Source organism: Poecile atricapillus, chromosome 1, assembly GCF_030490865.1.
Source record: "Poecile atricapillus isolate bPoeAtr1 chromosome 1, bPoeAtr1.hap1, whole genome shotgun sequence".
Lineage (NCBI taxonomy): Eukaryota > Metazoa > Chordata > Aves > Passeriformes > Paridae > Poecile > Poecile atricapillus.
This window is the reverse complement of record NC_081249.1, coordinates 125,118,639-125,141,569: the sequence shown is the minus strand read 5'-3', so window position 1 is coordinate 125,141,569 and position 22,931 is coordinate 125,118,639. Positions and strand designations below refer to the sequence as shown.

Here is a 22,931-nt window from a genome sequence, read left to right as displayed (position 1 = left end):
ATGTTGCTAACCCAGCTGTGTTGCTATGATGGAAAAACTGGGTGATAAATCATTGCCAAAGCCACCATTCTTCAGGAAATTCAGACTTTTCTATTTCTGGTCATTATGGGCCTGAGAATTACTCAGGCCCAAAGCTGACCCATTCTTAGTGTCACTTCATTTTAAATATCAGCACAGTGACAGTGCAATTATGGCAGGACTGACTCCTGTCAGGGCACTGCCAGCAGCATTTCAAAAAGAAGCTACCAGAATAAAGACAGCCCTGTTGCAAAGGGTACCAGAGAGTTCTTGTTTACTGAACAACTTTACAGAAGCCATTTTAAATCTGTAAATTCTTTGGTAACCTTCTGTTAAAGAAGGAACACTGGCCAGTATCTCCCTATGGATGTGTATAGTTCCCAGCCTAATGACACACCCTCAGGATGCTCCACAACTCCTGTTAACACACACACAGCCAGAAGGAATAGTTGTTATGCACCATGTCCCACTATGAGGGACATTTCCCTATTATCCTCATGACTGCAGTGCCTATTTCTCCTCACTCTGCCTGATTACCACTTTCCACTTGTTCCTTTTCCAGCAGCTTTGCTCAAGTCACTCCTGGTTTACAAAGGTTGTGCTAGGAGCACACTAAGAATCCTGGTGATGCTTCTTTTGTCTCTTGGTTTGTGATGCAAGTGACAGAAAATGCATTCAGTTTTCATTCTAGGTCTCTTTACAAGACAAAAATGTAAATTGTGACCTTTTGTTCAACTGCAAATTTTCTGTTAATTCAGTGCAGTGAAGTTCCTTTAAGGGTGCTTTGAATCTCAGAATTAAGTATATGATGAGATTTGTATTTTTTCTTATGAACATAGTGGTCCCATAAACAACAAAGCAACCTGCTATTTCATGGTGTTCACAAAAGAACAGGCTTGCTTTGGAAAAAAAATCACCACAAAAGGGAAAGTCTACAGAGCTCCTCATCTTTCTTTTTACGCTATAAACACAATTTATACAGCCTTGTTAACTGCAGACACTCAGGTTTTTCTGACTATTTTATTATTCGTGTATATATTCAGGGCTTTTTACCTGGCAGTCTCTGTTTTACAAGAAACACGCCACACTACAAACTTCCCACGGGCAGAGCCACACCAGGCCCAAGAGCGGGACAGAAGCAGCAGAGCTGATTTCTCCCGTGCTGTCCCTGCCTGGCAGCAGAGGCGATTCCCCGAGCGCTGCAGCCACACAAGGAGTTAAGTGAGGCGCAGATTCACACAAGCAGTGGAAGGGCTGTGCTGGGGCAGCTCGGAGCGCTGAGGGACGCGGGGCCGCCGCCGCCCGGAGCTCTCGGAGCCCGGCCCGGGGGCTCCGCCGCGCTCCGGGCCGGGCCGGGCCGGGGCAGCCCCGAGCAGCCGCTGCCTTTACCTGAGGAGGGGCTGGGTATTTCCTGCTCTGCGGCGTCCACATCCTGTGCAGGGAATCTAGGGAGTTCTCGGACAGCTGATGGGATTTTCGCCCAGCGTGACGGCCTTTCAGCTCCACATCCTCGTACGGGTTTTCCTTGGGTGACTCGCCTGCACGTTTGGGTTGGGGTTTTTTTGGGTTTTTTTTTAAGGAAAGAAAAACAGACAGGAATGTAAAATTAGAAAAAAAAATTAAAAAAAAATCATGTGAACCAAGTGAAAGGCTTTTAGAAAAGCTCCTCAGCTTTCAGCATGACTCATCCCTCTAGCTGCAGCTGGAAGTATTTGGAGGAGAACTTGGCTATGAGGTCGACAAGTTTCTTTGGATTTTTTTACTGTCCCCTTTTTTTTTTTTTTTTTTTTTTTTTTTTTTAACTAAAATGCGAAGATTTCACAAGACGTGCTTCTGAGCATCCGCAGCTGTGGAAAATTTATTGATATATAAAAGCTAAGGCACTTAACTTCTTGAAAGTGTATCAGTAGATTTTATAAATCTGTAACATCCACTCTTGGAGTGACATGAAGACCAATAAATAACTCTGCTCAGCACACCACCCTTACACATAATAAGACAATTCTTATTTGATGCAACCTTCATTTTTCGCTTCTCCTGAGAGATGTCAAAGAAAGAATAAACACTCCAGCTCAGCTGTGCCAAGAGACAAGACTGAAAATGCAAAAGGAGAAGAATTTCTGTCCCAACCATTCTGTATCCTCAAAGTGTTCTTTAAAATCTATTCTGTCTTCAAATCGGGCAGCTATTCATTTTAAGTTATGTGAAATTCCTGTCTCCCAGAAGGAAACACATCATGCTAGTAATATATAGAGGCTTAACCAGTTAATCACTAAATATTACTTAAATGAGAAATACATTAAAAGGCAGACCCCAGTTTTTGAATTTTTACCATTTGAAAATCAGAACCAAAATTTATAGTCCATATTTAAGTGAGATCCAATACCCACCATCTTCTCAAAACTCCTGAATTTAGCAGACCTCTCACTAAACAAAGTAGCGTGAAGAGAAGTGCTATCAATAAAATTAACATTTTCTATGCATTTTTTCAGACAGTTGATAATCAGCAACTGATTTAGAACTTCAGTTTTTTAGAACAGTTATTTCAGTTTTCCAACCATCTTGAACAGAAAATAACCTCAAAAAAAAAAAAAAAATTATCTACTCGAATTCAAGACTTGAGTTTATAGAAATATACAGGAAGTTAAAAGCTTTTAAACCAACTTGCTTTTGGTTTTATACCTGAAGATGACTTTAAAACCCATGGGTTTAGTACAATACACATATTGCAATACAAGCTATTTCTTGTAAGAAATTTAATTGAGAACTGAGGACAGAAAGCTGTAGCACGGTTCATTATTCCCATTGTTAAATAAATATTCGCAGTGTTGAAGGAGATGACAGCTGGGATGTAGGTGTTTTCAGTGAGAGCAAGGCTTGGGTTAGCACAGCCTGTGTGACTAACAGCTATGTTGTTCTAGGCAGACTAAATTTCCTTATTGTACAAAAAAAAGAAACAAAAGCAGTTTGAGCTTTCTACTTTATTGTTGAGCCTGGAAGCGTGAGATTGCTTGATTCATCAATTACAGCCACAAGAACTTTTGCTGAGCAAGTTCACATATTCACAATACAAAAAAAAAAATACAGTTTTGCTTCAGCAGTGCATCATAGTAAGATTTCTAGTCAAATATAAGCACAGGAGTGAATGTTTTAGGTTTGTTCTAATTAGAAGCCTGAATCACTGCTGCTCTTGAAGAATGTTTGACTTGGCAGTCACAGCTTATTATTATTTCATCCAGAGGGAATCTGATTCTAGAGGCTGCACTATCATTGTAGCCAATCCTCATGCCACATGGAAAGAACACCTTCAGGTGTGTGGGCTATATGAAAAAAATCCCTTCTGATTAATGAAATGAACAGGATAAATCTTAAGCTACATATATTCCTAAAAATAATGTCATGCTGTGGAGGACTATAGAAGTGGTTGATTCTTCCTGTGGGAAGAAGAAATAGATATTGCACCCTGATTCTGTTACTTGTAGACTCTACAGCTCTAGAAATGATAATCGTAGCAATGATAAAGAGTAAAATTTGCAAAATACTGTTACGTACAGCTGACCGGGCTCTAGTAGCATAATAAAATTTCTTGTAAGCCCAAGTCAAGTATAGGTCAAGCAAGCATTTTGGAATGGATTAATAGATTTCTAAATACCCAGTTACATGAGACACAGCTCAAACACAGGCATCCTTGTGAAAACAAATGTTACTGCATTAGTCTACAGTGTCCAAACTCTTGAGAAGAAACAAGCCCATCAGTGAAAAAACCCCTTTTTACAGTGTAAAGCATTTATAAATGTTAGGGGGATTCTCTCTCCAAAACACAATGTAAAACAGAATTGCTTGAACCCAGTTAAACTCAACATAAATAATGTTGACCTGACATATTAAGTATAGAAACGGGCCCAGAGAAGTCTTGGATGAGAGAAGAGGGAGGAGCAAGGAACCATGAGCAGAGGCTGTTTTTCTGAGTCAGAGTCTCTACCAAAAGAGATCTTGGGCCAAATCCCTCTTCAGTGTAATGTGAAGGCCAGAGGAGACACCACAGGGATTTTAACCCTTTCCCCTAGAGCTGTGAGAGCTTCTGCATATGTCTGCTTTGCTGTTCAAGAACTCTTGTATCTATTCTTTCTCTCATTTGCTTAAAAACCAAATTATTTCAGGGTTTGGGTTTTTTTTCAGTTTAAAATAATGCCTTGATATCAAATACACCTCATCAATTTTTTTAAGTTTTTTTTTTTCAAGAACCTCCTCCTACACCAAATCTCTGATGATGGAATACTCTGATCCACCACAAACCACCTGGTTTTGCTGACATGAGTTTTGAATTAAATATTTGGTTCAAGCTGTGAACTAGAAGAGACAAACTATCTCCTCAGCAATTTTCAACCACCCTTTCTTAGTATCTGCTGTCCCTGGTAGACAGACAAAACACCAGATATGCAAAAAGAGGCAGGCCAGACTGGTTTCTGTACAAGTGCCAAGGAATCAAGAGTGTCAAGTAAAGTAGAGACGCTGAAAATACCCCAAACTGCCTTAAAGCAGCATTTAACTGCCTGTGACTGCACAGTCTCTCCCTTCCATGGAACAAACATCTGGGAAGTGGTGGCCACCACCACATGAACGTCCCATGTGCGAGTGAGGTCTTGGGGGAGACCTGTGGTGGTGACTGCTACTGCTGTGCTGCAGCACAAAAAGGAGAAAAGTTCCCAGATCACTGGCTGGCTCAGAGTTTACAGCTTTCCCCTCAGCAGCACCACTTCTCCAGTCCCAAGTCTCAGGCAAGGAATGTTCACAAGCTGCAGGACTTGGATTCGCTGCAAAAGGAAAACATATTTACCATGAAAGAGCAAGGAAACGTCCTTGTTCCTGCCATATGGATGTCTCTATTGGAAGCCAAAAGGAGAAACATTATTCACTACAGAGGCCAGGCTCGTCTTAATGAGGCTGATCCAACAGCCACACAAGACAACAGCAGATTATCACTGACTTCAAAGGAAGCTGAATCATACCCCCAGAATGCATATGATCACAAACAGTAAGTCTTTGGCAAATACTGTCTCTAATCACCATGCCTACTCCCAGATCAGTTCCCTCAATAAGCATTTTTTCCCAAGTTTCCCATTTTTTCAAATTCTACGTACCAAAGTGCTGAGTTAACACAGGGCATTTATCTACACGACATTTATCTTCAGAAGATCTCACAGACAATTTAATGAATGGTCCACCAGGGAAAGAAAAGAAAAACAACAACAAAACAAAAACAAAGATAAAATAACCACGGATATTTAGAAAAGTCCTGAGGAATGCAGTGCCTTGAGCTTTAGCATGGATGAGTTTCCTCCAGGGGCTGCAGTTGCTCACGCCGTGATGCGGTGCGAGTCAGCCCCACTGAGTCCTGAGGCAGCACACAATGTTCCTCTGCTCAGCCTCTCACACGTGGCAAATGGGAAGCAGAGGCAGACTCTGCAAGCCCATCTCACTGAGAAAGGAGTGAAAAGTAAGGCTGAGAGGAAAAAAAACTAAGCAGGCAGAGGCTTCTCTATAAATGGCAGAAAGCAGGGAAGGGCATCATTTCTTTCTAGATGGGAGAAGCAATTATCAGAGGAATTAAGTGATTCACAGAGTGCTGATTGTAACTCCAGCCTTTTGCACTGCCAGGAAGAGAGAAGAATGGAACAGCAGATACAGAGTAAAGGAAAGGGCTCCTAAACCTGTGTTGAGTGCCTAAATTGGGAACCAACACTTGCAGAGGAGATACTGCAATGAATTTGCAATCCATAGGGTTTGATTTGAATCGATAGGGTGATGCCCAAGCTAAGAGGCTGCTGCCTTTCCTCCTGGCTGCTTAGAAAGCCCAGGGGCTTGAATTGCATGGCCAGGAGGTGTTATCACCTCACAAATGAGGTGCACGTGCACTGCTCATTCATTTCAGTCATAAAACTTCACCAACACAGATCCACACCACCAGTGCTGGAGGAAAACTGGGCCACTGGGATGTTTATGAGCATGTTCAGACCAAATGGATGAAAACCAGTAAATCTCCACACTCCCATAAAGTATCCAAGCTTAGATCTTTGTTACATGGACGAGCTTTTTCAGTGTCAGAGATGCTGCAACTGTACATCTCAGCTGGGGAATTTACCCCAGGACTCTGCAGAAAGAGGAGCTATTTCAATCTCAAATTACAGCTAACACACATTTACAGCTGCTTTGAAAAGCTCTTGCTGAACAGCACTAAGTTACAGACCATTATTTGCTTATAATGCTGTCACCCAGTGTATCCACCTAGTACTGTGAGCTCAGAAAAGCAGTAGAGCATCTACAGCAAGGAGAGTGGCAAGTCTAAAATGCAATCAGCCTTTTGGGCTCTGGCCCATGGAGTTTGTAGGCAACAACCCGAGCTTTCTGAACTTCTCCAGTCCTTGCAATAAGCAGAAGAAACACTGCAGATACTTTCAGCTCCCTGCTATCTCTGCAGGGTCTGCTGAGAGTGCAATTATAAGGAAGCATAAGGGAAAAGAATTAGCATGGCTGATAAATTAACAAACAATTTCACCCCCAAAAATCACCTGTTCACTGCTCCAAAATCACGTGCATGAAAATGTCTGATGAGCAACTGTGAGCTGCAGTACAGCAGCAGCTTGCCTAAACTGCTTGCACTTCAGGGGTGTCACCCTGCTGACTTCAACACAGTCTGAATTTAAGGGAGGACTTGGGAGAGCTGTCTCATGGTCTTTTTTCTGTTTTCCTGAGCTGCAGCACTGACTGGAAAGGCAGGCATTAAAGCTGACAGAGACTGTCATGAGGAGCTGTAGTGGATGGTACAGCGATGAGACAGACTCCACAGAGAAAAACTGAGATCTAAATAGGGCACAAGACGATTATTAAAAATAACTGGAATCCAGAGCAGCAGGCTGATTGTCAATAGGATCAGCTGAAGTATTTGGCCTCTCTTTGACAGGCCCATATGAACACTGTTAGATTTAATGCACTCTGGCTGCCATTACCCTACAGTGTCTATTATTAAATGTGCCACTATTACACTTTCCAACATCTCACATTCTTTTTAGGCTGTCACAGGCAGACTGTGGGTGCAGAACAAGACAGGAATATATTATTCTGTGATCACTGCTTGTACCATCATTTTGCATCAATTCTTGCTCCAGACACCTGCTGTCTGACTGAAAACCCAAAATGTCTTCAGAGAAGCAGCTAGCACAGCACTGCTGGCAGAGTTGCAATCTCTCCAAGTTTGCTTCAGCTTCACAGCAGCCCAACAATTCCAGTTGCTCCCTGATTTGTCATGGGATGATAATACAACAGACTAAAATGTGCTACAAAAGCCTGACAGTGATAATGCGACGTGTGAGGATGGGATTTTACTCGAAAGATCAGATTGCTCTCTTTCTAACCTTTTCCCACATTTACTGGAAGAACTTTGCAAATGTTCTAATTTGAAAGCAATGTGAAGCTGGAACATTTTCCAGCTTGACCTCAGTCATCATTGCTGCAGCTCTGATCACACAGAGCGAAGGGTTCAGTAGAACAGCTAAATCATCTTATTTTGTTACATGACATGCACTGTATCAAATTGATATGAGAAATCAAACCAGCTAATTAGTTTAGGAGCAATGAGTTGCCTTACCAGCAGGGATAAAGGGAGTGACTTGTCCTGTTTTAATGCAGAGGTAAACAAGAAGCTGATTATCCCAAACTGAAGCAATACTCAAACTGACAGAGAAAAACAGCCAGACAATTGTGTATGACTCCACTGTTTCACTTATCAGTCACCTTTGGTGTCAGCTGTAACAAGATTCAATTATATTATATGCCCCTACAGGAAGCAGTGATTAAGTTGTCCTCTTAAGGTACAAAAATATCTCTCAATAGAAGTGTCCAGCTACTGAAAGGGCTCAAAATCTTCTACACATGACACTGAACAGGCCCAGAGAGAAGAAGCGTGCATAAAAAAACCTCCCCAAGAGGGCCAGCTGCCCCTGGGACAGTGAATTGTAGGACACTCCCAATGGGAAGCCACCAGCAAGATCCCATTTAGAAATTCATCCTGGTTTTAGAGATTCACTGAAATGTTTCTGAGGCATAGCCTTACTGTCTAGACTGCTTCAGCACCGGCTGCCAAAGCAGACATGGAGCTGTGCAACATTCAATTAAACATTCTCAGTCTAGGAGGTAACACACAGAGCCCAGTTGAGCAATGGGTTTCCTGCACATCTGTCATGTCCTCTTGGAGGAAATCTCCACTTGTTCTGCTGTGCTCAGCACTCTGGGGAGTTTCAGAGTAAGAAGGTTTGTCAGAGGTTTCTTCCACTACATTTAATTTCTAAATGCAGTGGTATTTCTTTCACCTAGTTCTACTAGATTTTCTCAATTCAAACTTGGCCCTTAACCTTGACTTCACTTTATTTATTCAACTTTTTTTGGTGATGATAACAAGTGCTTTGTCGTAGATGTCAGGTCAACAATGCTTCAGAGACACAAGACCTAAAATAACAATATTCCAACATCTCAGCTGCGTTTAGGGGAGCAGACTGGAAAATTGGAGCCGTGTGGTCCATATGACAGGAAATACTGTTGTGCACAAACACAGCAGAAGCAACAATCTCAGCCATCTCTTAATACTGTGATGGTTTCTTGAATTCACACAAAGCCAAGCGTGGTTTCCCCAGCCGGATTCAGAAAGCCACATCAATTTTGGTCTGATTAAAGGCTCATTCAAAACCACAAGAAGCAAAACAATGTTAAGTTTACTATGACTGCCACATTTCTGTGAGTGCTAGTACAGAAGATGAATGAAGTCCACATGGTACCTTGCACATGGAATACAGCTCTGATTTATATTAGGCATGTACATCCCTTTATACAACGCTGGCTTGATTAATGCAGATCATTATGTTCCAATCCAATACCTGTCCTGAACTTACCATGCAGGTATTTCATCTATTAAAGCCTACAGAAATATTACAAAACTGAACAAAGGTCTGGTTCATGATGCCACTGGAATTCAAAGCACAATCTTTTTTGATTTCAATATACCTTAAAATGTACTAATTCTTTATATTTTTTTTAATAAAGTCAGGTCTCAAAATAAGATAAACTACACACAGCAGTACGTTGCTGCCCTGGTCATTAATGTGCATATGCCCCATATGAAGAGGCCATGTGGTAACTAAAAAACCAAGGTTTGACTCCAGGCCTAGCACTCTTGTGCTTAGAAGCTGTTTAGGGAAAGGCTGAGAGATAACCCAGCTGCTGCCTGCCACTGCCCAGAAAGGCAAATGGAAAAGGCAGCACCAGGCACTTCCTGGAGGTGAAAGGATGAAGAACAAGAGTCACAAACAGCAACAAGGAGAATTCAGACTGAATGGAAAGAATTTGTTCACAGAGACATCAAGAAAACATTCTCACAATGGAGACTAAGCAGTGGAGAAGGCTGCCCAGGGAGCCAGTGAAGCTATCCTCCCATGGTATTTTGAAAACTCAACCAGATGTAGCCCTGAGAAACCCCATCCAAAGCTGAAATTAGCCCTGCTTTGAGCAGAGGCTGGACCAGCTGACTCCACAGTCCCTTCCAACCTGAATTTTTTATGTTTCTGTCTCACACTAGACTGCTTAGAGCATTGCTTAAGATTCACAGCTTTCTTTTCTTGTATTTTAACACTTCCTTGCATTACAAATATTAATTCTAATGGATGGGGGAATGTGACACACTTAATTAAGTTTATTACTACAGCAACAATGCTTTTATTACCTACAAGTTTTAGGGAGGCGAGGAGATTCAACAAGGTACAGGAAAAAAAGACTCACCAGCACCTCTAGGGAAACTGTTTGCAAAGAAAACTCAAAGTATAGTGACAGAGCCCTTTATAGCTTTGAAGCAGATGTAGATCTATAAAATAAACTCACTCTTGCAGACACCTGGTTTGCATGAGCACAAAAGTGCTACTTGGAGACTGGGGTCTAGCACCACTGGTATAAATTATGCAGATGTGATACACAAAACTACGATAGTTTCTTTAAAGCTGGAGATCAAACCACTTTGGCTTGTCTTTAATCATGCCTGACAGTTTATAGGAATTATACTGATTTGGTATTCCCCCCACAGTGCTGTATTGAATGAAGTGCTTGGAAAGAGGTTGTTAAAAAGCAGTACAAAACAATGAAGTCTTATGTTTGTCCACAGATCTGGAATTTTGCATTCTCTTGCCACTGCCCTGCCAAAATGCCCAAATTATAGTCTTGAAGGAGCTGGTTTATAGTACCCATGAGTTGGAAAAGCCCATTATGATTTTGTTTTACAGAACCCAAGATTGCTTCTCATTTGAAGAAAGCTTCTTACCAATCCTGCACATTTTATTTTGATATTTGACAAACCAGACAAGGAAAAGAATCATTACCACCTAAAATCTGGTGCCACACAGACAAGTCCTGAGTAAAGATGAGCACTGCAATTAGCACACAATGCATTTTAAGTGTGAATAACATGGTGGTCTGTCATAGAAAGGGCTGACTGTAGATCATATAAGGATGATCTACACAGAAAAAGATTTTTCAGTATCTACAAAAGTTTTCATTTTAACTGACAGACACTGAGCAGGAGCTGAAAGCTTCTGTTATGAAAGCTTTTTTTTTTTTTTTAATGACATAGAGGAAGTGTACAGCTGAGAATGGAAAGAGTAAATTCTTGTTTTCACTGAGGCTGACAAGCCAGAAACAGAATTTGGGTCTGACAAAGAGCCCCAGGCTCCAGTTTGTGGCCAGTTTGCTCTATCAACTGATATGACCAAGGATAGTTTTGTTCTGTTGTCTTGGTTTGCCTCTCCAGCATTTGTAAGCACTATTACAGTGCCTTTTTACCAGACTAAACAGGCCCAGCTTGTCAGTATCTCTTCAGAGGATGTGTGCTGCAGGGTCCCAGGCTGTCTTGGTAGCCCTCCAGCTTTCAGTATATAAAGATTCATTGTCCAAAGTAAAATGAAGTCCCCATTGTATCTGTTGTAATAATATAACACTGAAAGAGTTAAAAACAATGCAGATATTCATCACTTGTGTGGAAAATCTGTGCTCTGAAGGGCTGCCCAATTTTTGGTAATTATAACAACTGTTTTTTGATGTTAAAAGAATGTATGCATAGGCCATACATTTCCTTCTAAGACCAAAAGAAACATGTTTTTCTTATGAAGCTTAATGAAAACAGTGTTTTTTGTTGTGCATTCCCAATGGCGTATAGCTAAAGGAAATTAATTCCTCTTTAACCAGGAACTGGGACTTGGAGGAGACCAGGAACAAACAACTGCTTTGGGGCAGTCCACACCGGAGTCCTGAAAAGCTCAGGCTGACCACACGAGGCCTCTGAGGTTAATCTTGCTATTGAATAGTTCCATAAACGCTGTCTCCAGTCCTGTTCTTTACATTTTTACACCACTCAAGGCTTCGAGCCAAGGCATCGATAAAAAGAACGATTTGGTTCTTTTCAGCACTGGCAAAAAGCTGACCAAACAGTCTGTTTCCAATACTACCTAGTGAAGTCTGAAAGAATCAAGGTTTCCTGCATGCAGCCTGAGAGCTACATTTGCACTGAAGGATCAAACCCATTTAGCCTCCATTTAATCTCTCTTTACTGACAGCACTGAACTTTCCTGCACAGGGCACGTGTTCAGCAATACCATGGCCTGCCCACAGCCACTCAACATCCTGCTGTGAGCCCGTGTTCTGCAGCAGCTTCTTACCTACGATGTCTTCGTAGGCATTTTCTTCTAAAGTGCTCTTGGATCCAAATTTATGCTGGCTCTCAGTTCCATTTTCAGTCGGGGAGGGAGGGTACAGGGATTGCAGGCTTGAGGCATCCTCAAACTCAAAGGATTTTCTACAGTTTAAAACAATAATAATTAATAAAAAAAAAAATAATTCAAACATTTAGATGAGCATTTGCATGCTAAGAAATATATATAAAACGAACCATAATTTAAAAAAAAAATCTTCCATCATGCTTTAAGGACTAGCTTTTAATGGAGAGTAAGTCCTGTGCTCACAGCAGACTCTAGTAGAGCCATCTATGACAGTTTTACAAACTTGGAAGTATTGTTATCCCCATTATGCAGACAGGAGGAAAATACCAAGAAAATATGTTCTTTTTTCCAAGTTTACAGAGTAAATTAGTAGCACGGTCCTCAGATTAGAAATTACTTTGCTCTTCTCAGAGGCCCCAGAAACATGTGGCCCTCTGTCCCAAAGAAAGACACAGTCTCTGAGAAGCATTCCTGCACTGGTTGCTCCGGGAGATGTAGCCCTTAGTTTGACACCACTCACATGCCTTTGAACCTTTGGATGTGTTCCTGTGCAGAGCTCAGTGCACAAATGCCAAAGGGACAATGTGCCAGTCACCCAAATCCCTTGGACACCCCATGCCAAGCACTGGCAGCAAAGAAGAAAGCACTGAGGGAATTAGTGCTCTCTGGAGTGCATGAGCAGCTTGGGCTGATGGCTCAGGGGCTGAAGGTTTGGCCTTTCTGGCAGGAAGGTGAGGACCAGATGAACCCACACAATTTGTCTCCCTCCCAGGGTGATTCACCACCTCCCACCCACACCTGCCCCAGTGCTGCTGAGCAGTTCTAGAGGGAGAAAAGCCCAAGTTCTTCCCATGCTCCAGTTCACCTAGCCCTTGTACTCTGGGGCAGTATCTACACTCGAGGTGGGATGATTTGCAGCAGTGCAGGGGCTGGCATTCATTAGATTGATTTAATGAAATTAAATGATGACAAAAACAGGATGAAACGGGTGACAAAAACAGGCTCAGGTCAGAGCATAAATCCCGCGGTGCTACAAAGCTTGTGTGGACTGTGCTGGTGCCTATATCCACTCACTGAGGCCCAAACTAGATTAACAATAAATCATCCTGCCACAAACCTAGCCTTGTTCTTCTTCTTTGCAGCTGGAGTGGAGCATATGCTACAGCATATCCATGTGGCAGGGACAGAGTCCCACGAGACACTTTGGCCTGAGCATCCCTACAGGTAACACAGGGACTAATGCACAGAACACTGCATTTGAAAAGAGCATTTCCTGCTTGTCTGCTGCAGCAGGTTTATGTCTGGGATCAGGCTTAAGAGCCTCCTCTCTCTCCTTTCCCTAATCTTCAGAATATCCAGATCCAAGTTATTCACATCAGGATTGTGGCAGAAGCAGTCTGTGCGTGTCAGATCCAGACACCTGTTCCTCCACAGCTACTCACAGTTACAAAGGACACACTGGAGGCACAGCTGTGTATGAAATGGGACTTTCTAAAGTAGTTAAATATCCAGCTCCTAGAGATTTCAAGGCACCACTATGATGTGAATGGCTTTGTGGACCGACACTCAGCTGTGGTCCATGTGTCCCAAGTCTATCCTGTGACACTCCTCTCCTGCACTGTGTGTGTGCCAGAGGATTTCCAACTGCTGGGGAACACCCAGCTCACACCACTCTGAAATGCTAAAGCTGCTCTTGGCACCAGGTCCTCCAGATCCAGCCTGGCTTTTTGCTAGCAGGCAAACATGAGAGCCTTCCTCCATACTGCTAGAGTGTTGAATTAGCCACCAAAAATAAAATCGGTGCTTTCAACTGAAGTATTGGGAAAATAAATACCCTCAGTCCATTCGCATGACATTGCAGTGAGTGCAAACCACATCTATGTTCAGTCTGAAACACACAGCTACAAGCTGCAGGCACAATGAGTAATGTCTGTTCTCAAAAAAAGAACAGTTTATGTACTGAGATTTCAGTAATTACTGTCAACCAAATACTGTCATTCTTAGTTGACTTCTATGGTCTTAAGTTCTTTGTAAATCTTGGAGTTCTTCTTTCTGTAATTGAAGGAAGAACAGTACCAAAGACAATAAAATTAAGTTTTTTATAAAGGATTTCCACTCAGCATTGAAGTCAGAGAGCAAACCTGTGATTTTTGGGAGGCTGATTTGAACTTATTTAGATCATGATTGACAAGAGTTCTGTCCAGAGAAATCATTAAGCTACAGTGGGTAAAGCTGTTAGAAATGAATGGATACATACCCAGGAAAATGTCAAACTGATTTGCAAGAATCATCAGATACACATGACAAGCCTGTTAATCCTTACAGTTTGTATTCTACAACTTAAATTGATAAATAATGGTTTTTGGAAGGCTTGTTTCCCCTAGCCCAGGCCTTTGCTGAACTGTGCTGTTGTCTAACTCTGCTATGACAGGAGACTGGATCTGCAGGAAAGCAGGTGCAAGCAGAATTTTACCTCTTCTGGAAAGAAGCTTCAAAACTTCATCTCAAAAACTCATTGTGATAAAATACTGTGATTCTTAGATGATTTTCCCATTTTCCAATAAAGGTTATCTTTTACACCAAAACATTTAAAAACTATTGTTTGTCTTCTGCACATTGCAAATGCTGTGCTGAACAAACAGAGAGCAGCTTTACTTCACAGATTTTCCTTAAAGAGTAGATTTACTTCCTCTGAGATTATTGCCAGGACTCCAAGATAAGCACTGCTTATCTGTGGACTTTCCACATCCCCTCACACCTTTCTGGAAGAAACAACATGCCTCAGCAGAGCTGTTTGATCTTTCAGAAGCAGGTGTCTCCTGAGAGAAGAGGACAGAACCTGAAGGCTCCTCTTCTCTTCCTGTCCCAGTATAATTCAGGTGAGGTTGTGATAAAAAATCTTTAATAATTAGGCTAACATCAAGCAGAATCTGAAGGGATAGTGTGCATCTGAGATGCTGTTTAGCAGTTCTTTGCAAATCTCATCACAAAATATCAAGGGAGGGTGTGTATCATACTCATGCACAGACAGGTGAACCCATTTAAAATGCTGCAATTTGAATGCTTAGCAACAACTATGCCTACAATTTTCCAAGCAATGAGCAGAATGAGTTTTACCATGTCTAAAACTCAGGAGGAATCACATGATTAGAACAAGCCAAGCTCCACAAATTGCTGGGGAAATGTAGCCATACACTCTCCCCATCATTAACTCAGGAATGACATAGAGGACTTTCTGTGATAAAACAGTTTTCTCAGCATTAATCCTCTACAGGTATTGATAATAATTTAGGATAATATTCCTAAGGACTGAATTTAATAAAATCACCTACTTTGCATAAAACTGACACAATTGCTATAGTAATGAGCTTTGGAAATAGAACACCTCTGCAAATACATTTTACAAGAAGAAAAGATTGTGAGAGATCAGCTATGGTCCCACTACCAGACAATAATGAAATTATGGTCCATTAATAATGACAAATAAGGGCATTTGTGCAAGAATGAACTAGACAACCTTTAGCACACCTAACCTAGAATATTTTTTGGGATGCAGGCTTTAGAACTCCAGAACTGAAGGCATTCAAAGGTATTGTACCAGTGCATTCCATCTGTGCAGACCAGCAGAAAAAAACAATTGTCTTGCATTCAATTCCTAGGTTATCTTATGTCAAAAGCACTGCATTAGAGGGAGAATGTAAAATAGTGCTACTGCAAAAATATAGTCTATTTATTTATTTATTTGTTTGGGGAACTGAGTGCATTTCCTTGGCTTTTACCTATTCTGGGATTTTCTGTGAAAGCGCGACTCTTTCTTCTGCCTCCTGGTGACGGGGGGCGCAGGAGTGGACGGGAGGGGAGGAGGAGCAGCAGGTGTGGGAGATGGAGGTAGGCCATTGCTTGGTTTGCTTTTGTGGGATTTGTCTGCCTCGTACTCAAAGGTGCGTTTGGGCTTGGGGACGGGATTGACGGCGCTGTTAGCCGCGCTTTCCAGGAGCACTTTGGGGCCAGCTGAGTTCGCAGTGACCCCCTGTTTCGTTTTACTGCTTTTCTCAGCCTCAGGAGGTGTTTCTGGTTCACTCCCCAAAATAACGCCCCCTCCTTTGCTATCGCTCAGGGCTTCGCTCAGTCCCTCCACAGTACTCAGAGTCCCAGACTTTTTCCTCCCTTTGTCAACACTGTAGCAGCTACTTGGTAACTGGGGGAGGCCTCTGCCCGACTGCTCCTTCAGTGCCTGCTCGATCTTCTGGATTCTGTTGAGCACAGCGGAGGACTCTTTCCTCACATGGCTCTTAAGGAAAGGAGGTTCGCTCCTGCCTGGTCTCTTTTCAAACCGATGGCAGGAATCCCTGTCCAGTAGTTCCTCCTCCTCTGTTTCCGGGTAAGAGCACTCGGAAAATGTTCGGCTCATTCTTCTGAGCCCTTTGAAATCAAATGTTTTGTCGCTGCAGGGAGAGGTCAGCACGCTGGGGCAGCTCTCACTGCCCGACCTCTCCCCAGCATCCCTCTTGTCCATACACACGCTCGTCCTGGGGGACAGCTCCCGGCGGCATTCCCATTCTGTGATCTTCTGCCGGATGTCCAGCGCCTGCGAGCGGACGCTCACCCTGCTGATGGAGAGGGTCCTCAATTTGGAGGCAGTGCCCAAGGACAGAGTGCTCCTGGTGAGTGGATGGCTCCCTACTGCTTCCCTGTCTTGACCCTTATTTGGACTCTCCTTTTGGTCAGCCTTGAACACAGACAGCCTTTTATCCAAAGCACCCACGCTGATGGCTTTGAGGGGGCGGCTCGGGGAGTCGGTGTCCGAGGGGCTCGTGGAGGTGCTTCGCAGCGTAGACGTGCGGCTGTTCCAGTCCTTGAGGCACCGCCTGGAGCTGGAGCCTTTGGAGAGCCCCGTAGAGCGGGAAGAGTCCTCGCTGTCACTGAGGGGGTAGGCAGGGCTTCTTTGCGGGGACAACAGGGGCGGCAGAGTGGCTGACTGGCACCTGGAAACAGAAAGAAATAAAAAATCAAGGCCTTGGGGAAACTGGAGTTATTTGCCAACTTTCTTCTGGCTGCAGGACTCCACTCTGCAAGACCACGCCAAAGCATCATTAAGACACCAGTGACCATTCAGACAGAGTCAGGGGTGGGAGGTGGCAGCATTTAACTGATATCAGAGGTGGGCCACGAGCAGGACACTTGGCACATCCAAAACAAGTTTCCTCACTTCTGTTTGACCCCCATCTTTTCTGAGTTTCCTGAACTTAAAGCCAGCTGAGATTCTCATAGCAAACCTCTGCCTTGATAGCATCTACCACCCGCAGATGTGTGGACCTGGTTCGTCTTTGGTCTGACACTGTGGCCAACAGGTTAAATTCCCCTTATCAAACAGAAGTAATTTCTTAGCAAAATAATATTACACACTGAGAAAACACATTGATCTGCTCACACTATGTGTTGAAGAATATAAACTACATAGAAATATATTTCTAAATAGAAAGATCTCAGTGCTACCCTGGAAAAAACCCTTGGAACAAAATCTAGCTGTGGTTTGCAAAATCAGCTATTGTTACTGGGGTTTTGTACATTGTTGCAAGGACTTTTAAGAACAAAAAGACACAAGGAAATTAAATAACACATTAATCATTTGGCTCATCAGGGATGAGCCAGCAGTAAGGAAGTTAAGCCAAAACCGTGTCAAAAAAGGGGGGTTTGCCACCCTGCCAAAATCCATCCATAAAAATCATAGCAGAAATAATCACAACTCATTTAACATTAACTCCTTTCTGTTCCAAACAGTACAGGAAAAAGAGGAAAGATCCATAAGTAATGTCATGCATATGCTATTAAGTTTATGCTGTGTGAAGACTGTGGACAGCAAGCTGTTTTTTATCAACTCTCCTGTACAGAGGCAAGATCCAAATGAAAGAACTGCTTGACCAAAAGAAATCAGGGGAACAAATGCCTGCACTATTGCAAAGTTCAGAAGATCTCTGCTGCTATATTGCTTTCTTCCCAACAGCCAGCCAATACCTACAGCAGAAGTGCCAATTTCTGTGCATTAATCAAAAAAATCCAGAGCACTGGGGTGATTTCTGAAAAATTTACTTTGACACAGGAAATATTTTCTTTTCCTTCAAATGCAATCCCAAGCCAAAATTATCATATTTCATTCCTGTTTCCTACAGCAGATACTTCACAATCAAAGCTCAAAAATATCACAAAAAAAAAAAAAGTTCTGGTCAGAAAAAGACAATAATCAAATTATCACAAAAGGGAACTGATCTTTTATTTCAGAAGCCTGAGACAAGCAAGTCCATTTGTCACAGAAGTTACACCGCGTGGTGACTTTTATTTCTTTACTGTTTTGAAAGATAAACATGCCTGTAGGAAAAGAGATCTCATGTCAAAGATAATGGCAAATACTCCTACAACAACTGCCTAAGGCAGTTATTTTAGGACATACAGGACACATGCCAGAATATGCTCTTTGCATCCTAGAAGCTGAATTTCCTGCCATTCTATACAACTGCAGACAGATGTCTTAAGAGATCTCAGAAGATCAAAAAGCAGGTGACAGATGATGAGTGGTTTTGGCTGGCTGTTGCAGCTCAGTTTGTAGTGGATTACCTGGAATTACCTCAGCAGACATACTCTTATAGTGCCTGAAGATGAAACCTAAATCAGCCTCCTCAAGCTTCATGGGGCACCCTGGTCCTTCATTATTTCAGCCTGTCTCATCTCAGTTTCTTCAGGTTAATACCACAAGGCCAAGTTTTTATGTTATTCATAACACTGCCTTAGCTTAGATTTGAGATCACATTCTCCTGATCCTTTCATGTCGTGCAGACCTGTCCCAGAGCTGCACTGACATTTCTCTCAAGAAAACAGGATCACACAGTAGAAATGTATTTTACATCCAAAGACTATAGCCTCCACTACAGCCTTAGAAACTGCTTGTTGGCCAAATCCACTGTCAGGATTCAGCTACAGGACAGGGACAGAAGAGGGCCTGTGGAATGCTTTAGCATGTTACAACTTGCTTATTGGACTCTGATCTGTACTGGCAATAGCAAGAATAAAATAATAAAATTGCAGGAGTGAAGTCAGTAAAACGGAGCAGCAGAGGTGAAGAACATGCTGACAACATGAGAATCAGACACCTCTCTCTGCCTTTGTCACACTGCACAGAAAATACTATAGGCATAGTCCTTTATCTCCTTACAATCTAAGAAATATCTATTCAGCTATTTCCACTGTCAGAGAAAGGTTTGGTGATTCATCAGGGAAGGAGGAAAAGGGGAAAATTATGGTTTGCATAACCTGAAGAAGTTGCAAAACATTTATTCTTAAGAGGTATGAGCCATTCTTTTAAACCCCAGGTTCCCAGTGAGGTAACTGAAATTAAGGCTTCATCTTGAATCCCCAAATTCAGTTACAAAATCCCAATCACTGTGCTAGACCGGGGCTGCAGAGCCACAGGCCTTCTTGCAGGACTTTGCCCTCAAAGACTTGGCTTACCTCCTTTAAGAAATAGAATCTGCTTTACACTGCTTTACACTCTACACTCGAGTAATTCAAAGAGAATCTATAGGACTTATTCAACAACAAAGAGGAACTTTATCCCAAAGGTTTCAGCATGCATTCTCTAAAGGATGCTGGTAAGTAACAGAATGAAAGAAGAAAAAGAAGTCCAAAAGCCGATCAGTGGAACAATAAAATGGTTCTTCCCCAAGAAACATACTTCCATTAGAAGAATATTCTTTTGAAGGCACAGGCTTTAAAACCAGTATTACTGGACAGAGATGAATAATTAAGAAACTCGTAACCTTCCACAAAAAGACTGTAAGGCAAAATGCTTAAAGTTTTCTACAAACAGAATGGTACAGTGCAGCACCTTACAGTGCATATCATTACATAAACTTTCCAAATATCATATACAAACAGCATAAACAGAGATTATGGAATCAACTTTAGCTTTCTTAACAGGTTCCCTTGATCAACACCTTCGTCCTGGGCAGGGATTATTTCTTTGAGGATATCAGCATTTCACTAAACACACCATTTTAAGTTGCTCTGGCTCCCTAAGGGCATCCTTCCAACATGCAGCCTTAGGTGTGCAGTGCCCAAACCCCTGGCAAATCAGGTATGTATTGCAACTTCAAAGGCTGCCAAGCAGCCCACGATGTCCTCTAGATCCTGGAAGCACCTTTCTGCTGACACTCACTGCTGCTCACCAAGGAGAGCAGACAGAATCCAAGAATCCAAGAGGTGCTTTCCAGCTCTTTAGACCACGCTCAGCTTTGCTGTTGTGATTTGTTCATTGAAAAATCAGCAGTTACCCACAGTAGGAGGAAACTGTTAATACCAGTTGTGCTCTGTAGGATTATAAACTGTAGATACAACTGATCTTCACATTAGAATTAAGTGTCTTCTCTTCAGTTTCTCTTCTTCTTACCCAAAGGCAGAAAAAACTTGTAATTTACAAAGACTGTAATTCTTGAGGGCAGCTCTCAAATGTTCATATATTCTATTGTTTTCTCTATTAGAGGCTCCTTTTTTAAAATCTCCTTTCACCAGGTCCAGTGAGCACATGTGGATAACAGTGGAGCTGTATCTCAGCTGCACCAAGAAGAGAACAGACACACTTGCTTTAAGGTAATTTGCAACCTACTCATCACAAGGCAAAAGACAAAAAAACTGAGTTCCTGCCTTTTAGCTAGGCTGAGTTGTACTAAAAATCTATGGGGATGGAAAAGGGCTCATATTTGGTGCCAAAAGTGCCTGAGTTCTCACCCTCTATCTGACCCAAAAGTCAAAAAGTCTTCAATTTTGGACAAGACACCAGTCTTCTTCCTGCAAAATGTGGGTGCTAACATTGGTCTGTTTGTAGAAGAGGAAAAATTTAATTCCTGGAAACCACTTTGAAAGAAAGCAATACAAAATTAGTATTAAAACTAGGGGGCTTGGCCTTTTGATCCAGTTGAACAGAAGCACAGCTTCTTCCTGCTTCCAATGCCAATTCCATCAATTCCAGAAAAGAGAAGAAATGAGTGCAGAAAATTCCCACAGCTTCATGAGCAACTTTTAGCAATGTGAGACCAGAAGAGTGGCTCAAGAGCTGGGTTTGTGTCTTTTGGAAATCAGAATATGGGTGGATAATCACAGTGTGCATTTATTGAGGCATTTGCATCCAAGATCCACACATGTTATATACACTAAGAAAAATCTTAGGTTGCACTTCAAGCTTTAAAAGTGACTGTAGGGTGCTTAAGTGACTTGCCTTGAAAGAGTTACAGGACTCCCAACTCTCACTGCCCTGTTCTGACCTCTGAGCTAAGCAGCTCAGACTCTGCAGCACGGTTTTAGCTTTCCTGAAGTGTCAGGAGTGACCCCACAGTGATCAGGAGTGATCCTGTCCTGAGGAAAGGCAAGCTGGAAGAAGCCACTCAGCAATTTTTCAGTTTTGCAAATCCCATCTTCTTAAAACAACACGTACAGAATATTAGGACAGATTTTGGCTCTCTGATCCAGGGAATTTCCCACTTCAACACACTCATGCATGGGAGCCTATTTACTGAAAAAAGAACAAGGAACATGATGACAAAAAGGTACTGGGTTTTCCAGGCTCCTGTTGAGATCCCATCATTTCCCAGTGACACTGATGTTGGGTGCAAAGACTCCCAGCACTGATTTTACTCCTCAGGACTTTCTCCCCATTTTTGTTAGGAAAAATATTACTTTCTTAGTATTTTATTTAGGGATTTTTTTTTTTTTTCTTATTGCTGGTACTTCTCAGGGCATTGTACCATTTCATCAGGACAACCTAACCTGTTTCAGGGTAACAATAACATCAGAATCAGCTGTGACCATAGGATTGTGAGTTTGGGAATGAGTAGATGTGGCCAGCACTACAGACTTCTTGTTGCTCTAGCCAATATTTAAGATCTGAAACAAAAGCCTCTTTGCAAGGGCAGCAAAACTCATGTTTAATACATATAGTAAAGCTGCCCTGATAGGTAAATGAGGACGTAACTTTAAAATTATCTGGAAATTTGTAAGAGAAAATGCTAAGGAATGTTCAGCTACCAACTGCCAGCCACTCTGAGTGCAGATACTGGAATCCATCCTTCCCAGAGCAGGGCAAAGTGAGAGGGAAGCACACCCTGCTCACCTGCTCATTGGAACCATTCACTATACCATGCACATTTTGATGTACTGCTGCTGAGAACAGACGTAATGGCTCACTGTGATATTCATTTACATCAAACTTCCACTTGATTTGACAAAGCAGGCAGAGGAGAGAAAACATGTAGAGACCAACAGAAGCTCAAATTAGACTGGTGTTTATGTCCCATTCCTTCTGTGACCTGGACAGAACAAGCACTTTTGCAGAGGTTCAGTAACCACAGCTCCTTGTAACCAGTACAGTTTCACACCCCACCAAGGGCAGTGCTGCCAGGAAATCACAGAGCAAACAAACAGAGCACATAAATTCTTCTGCCTTTGTCAGACACCCTTTGGAAAGCTCCCAGTATGAATCAATACTTTTGCACAAACAGAAACTGAGCACACCACTGCAGTACAGCCATCTCCCAGGCCTCCCCAGGTGTAATAAGGTAGAGTAATTCAAAGCAGACAAAAAAACCTTGAGGACTTTGATAGAGGCAATGATGAGGGTCACTTCCCCAAAAATTCACTCTTTCTCTCTCTATACAAGAACTAGTAATAAATTTCCTCTATGCTTTCCTCCAAAGAACAGTGAGAAGTCCAGTTTTAGCTGTCAAACAGCAGCAGTCAGTGGTGTGGTTGCACTTTGAGATTAGTTATGGAATGAGTTATTTCACAGAGCAGCACGGATTCAGCATTACTTGCTTGTAACAATGTGCCATTTCCTTTCCTCACCCCTCACTGCATCCTCACCAGAGGGGACAGACAGGCAGGGGCAGTGACAGTGGCTGCTGCAAAGACTCAGCCAGGCATTGCTGTAGGCAGGGGGCAAATGAAAGGAGTCAGGCTGCTCTAACTGGGTCAGCATGAAGGTAAAATGTACAACCATCACCAAAATAGGTGATCTGAAACAGGTTTGCTGCTTAGTTGAGGTGGCCCACCAGGATCCCATGT

At 42.4% G+C, this 22,931-nt stretch overlaps 1 protein-coding gene across 3 annotated transcripts in view; it reads right to left on the bottom strand.

Moving 5' to 3' along the window:
- The window catches only part of DENND2B (DENN domain containing 2B), a 150,492-nt gene that overhangs the window by 42,199 nt on the left and 85,362 nt on the right, over positions 1–22,931 (bottom strand). For all 3 annotated transcript variants that reach the window (XM_058837103.1, XM_058837093.1, XM_058837110.1), the window contains 3 exons: positions 15,605–16,810; positions 11,766–11,902; positions 1,408–1,556 (listed from right to left, as the gene is read on the bottom strand). In XM_058837103.1, the coding sequence (XP_058693086.1) occupies positions 1,408–1,556; positions 11,766–11,902; positions 15,605–16,810 (1,492 nt within the window). The remainder of the gene's footprint in view (positions 1–1,407; positions 1,557–11,765; positions 11,903–15,604; positions 16,811–22,931) is intronic.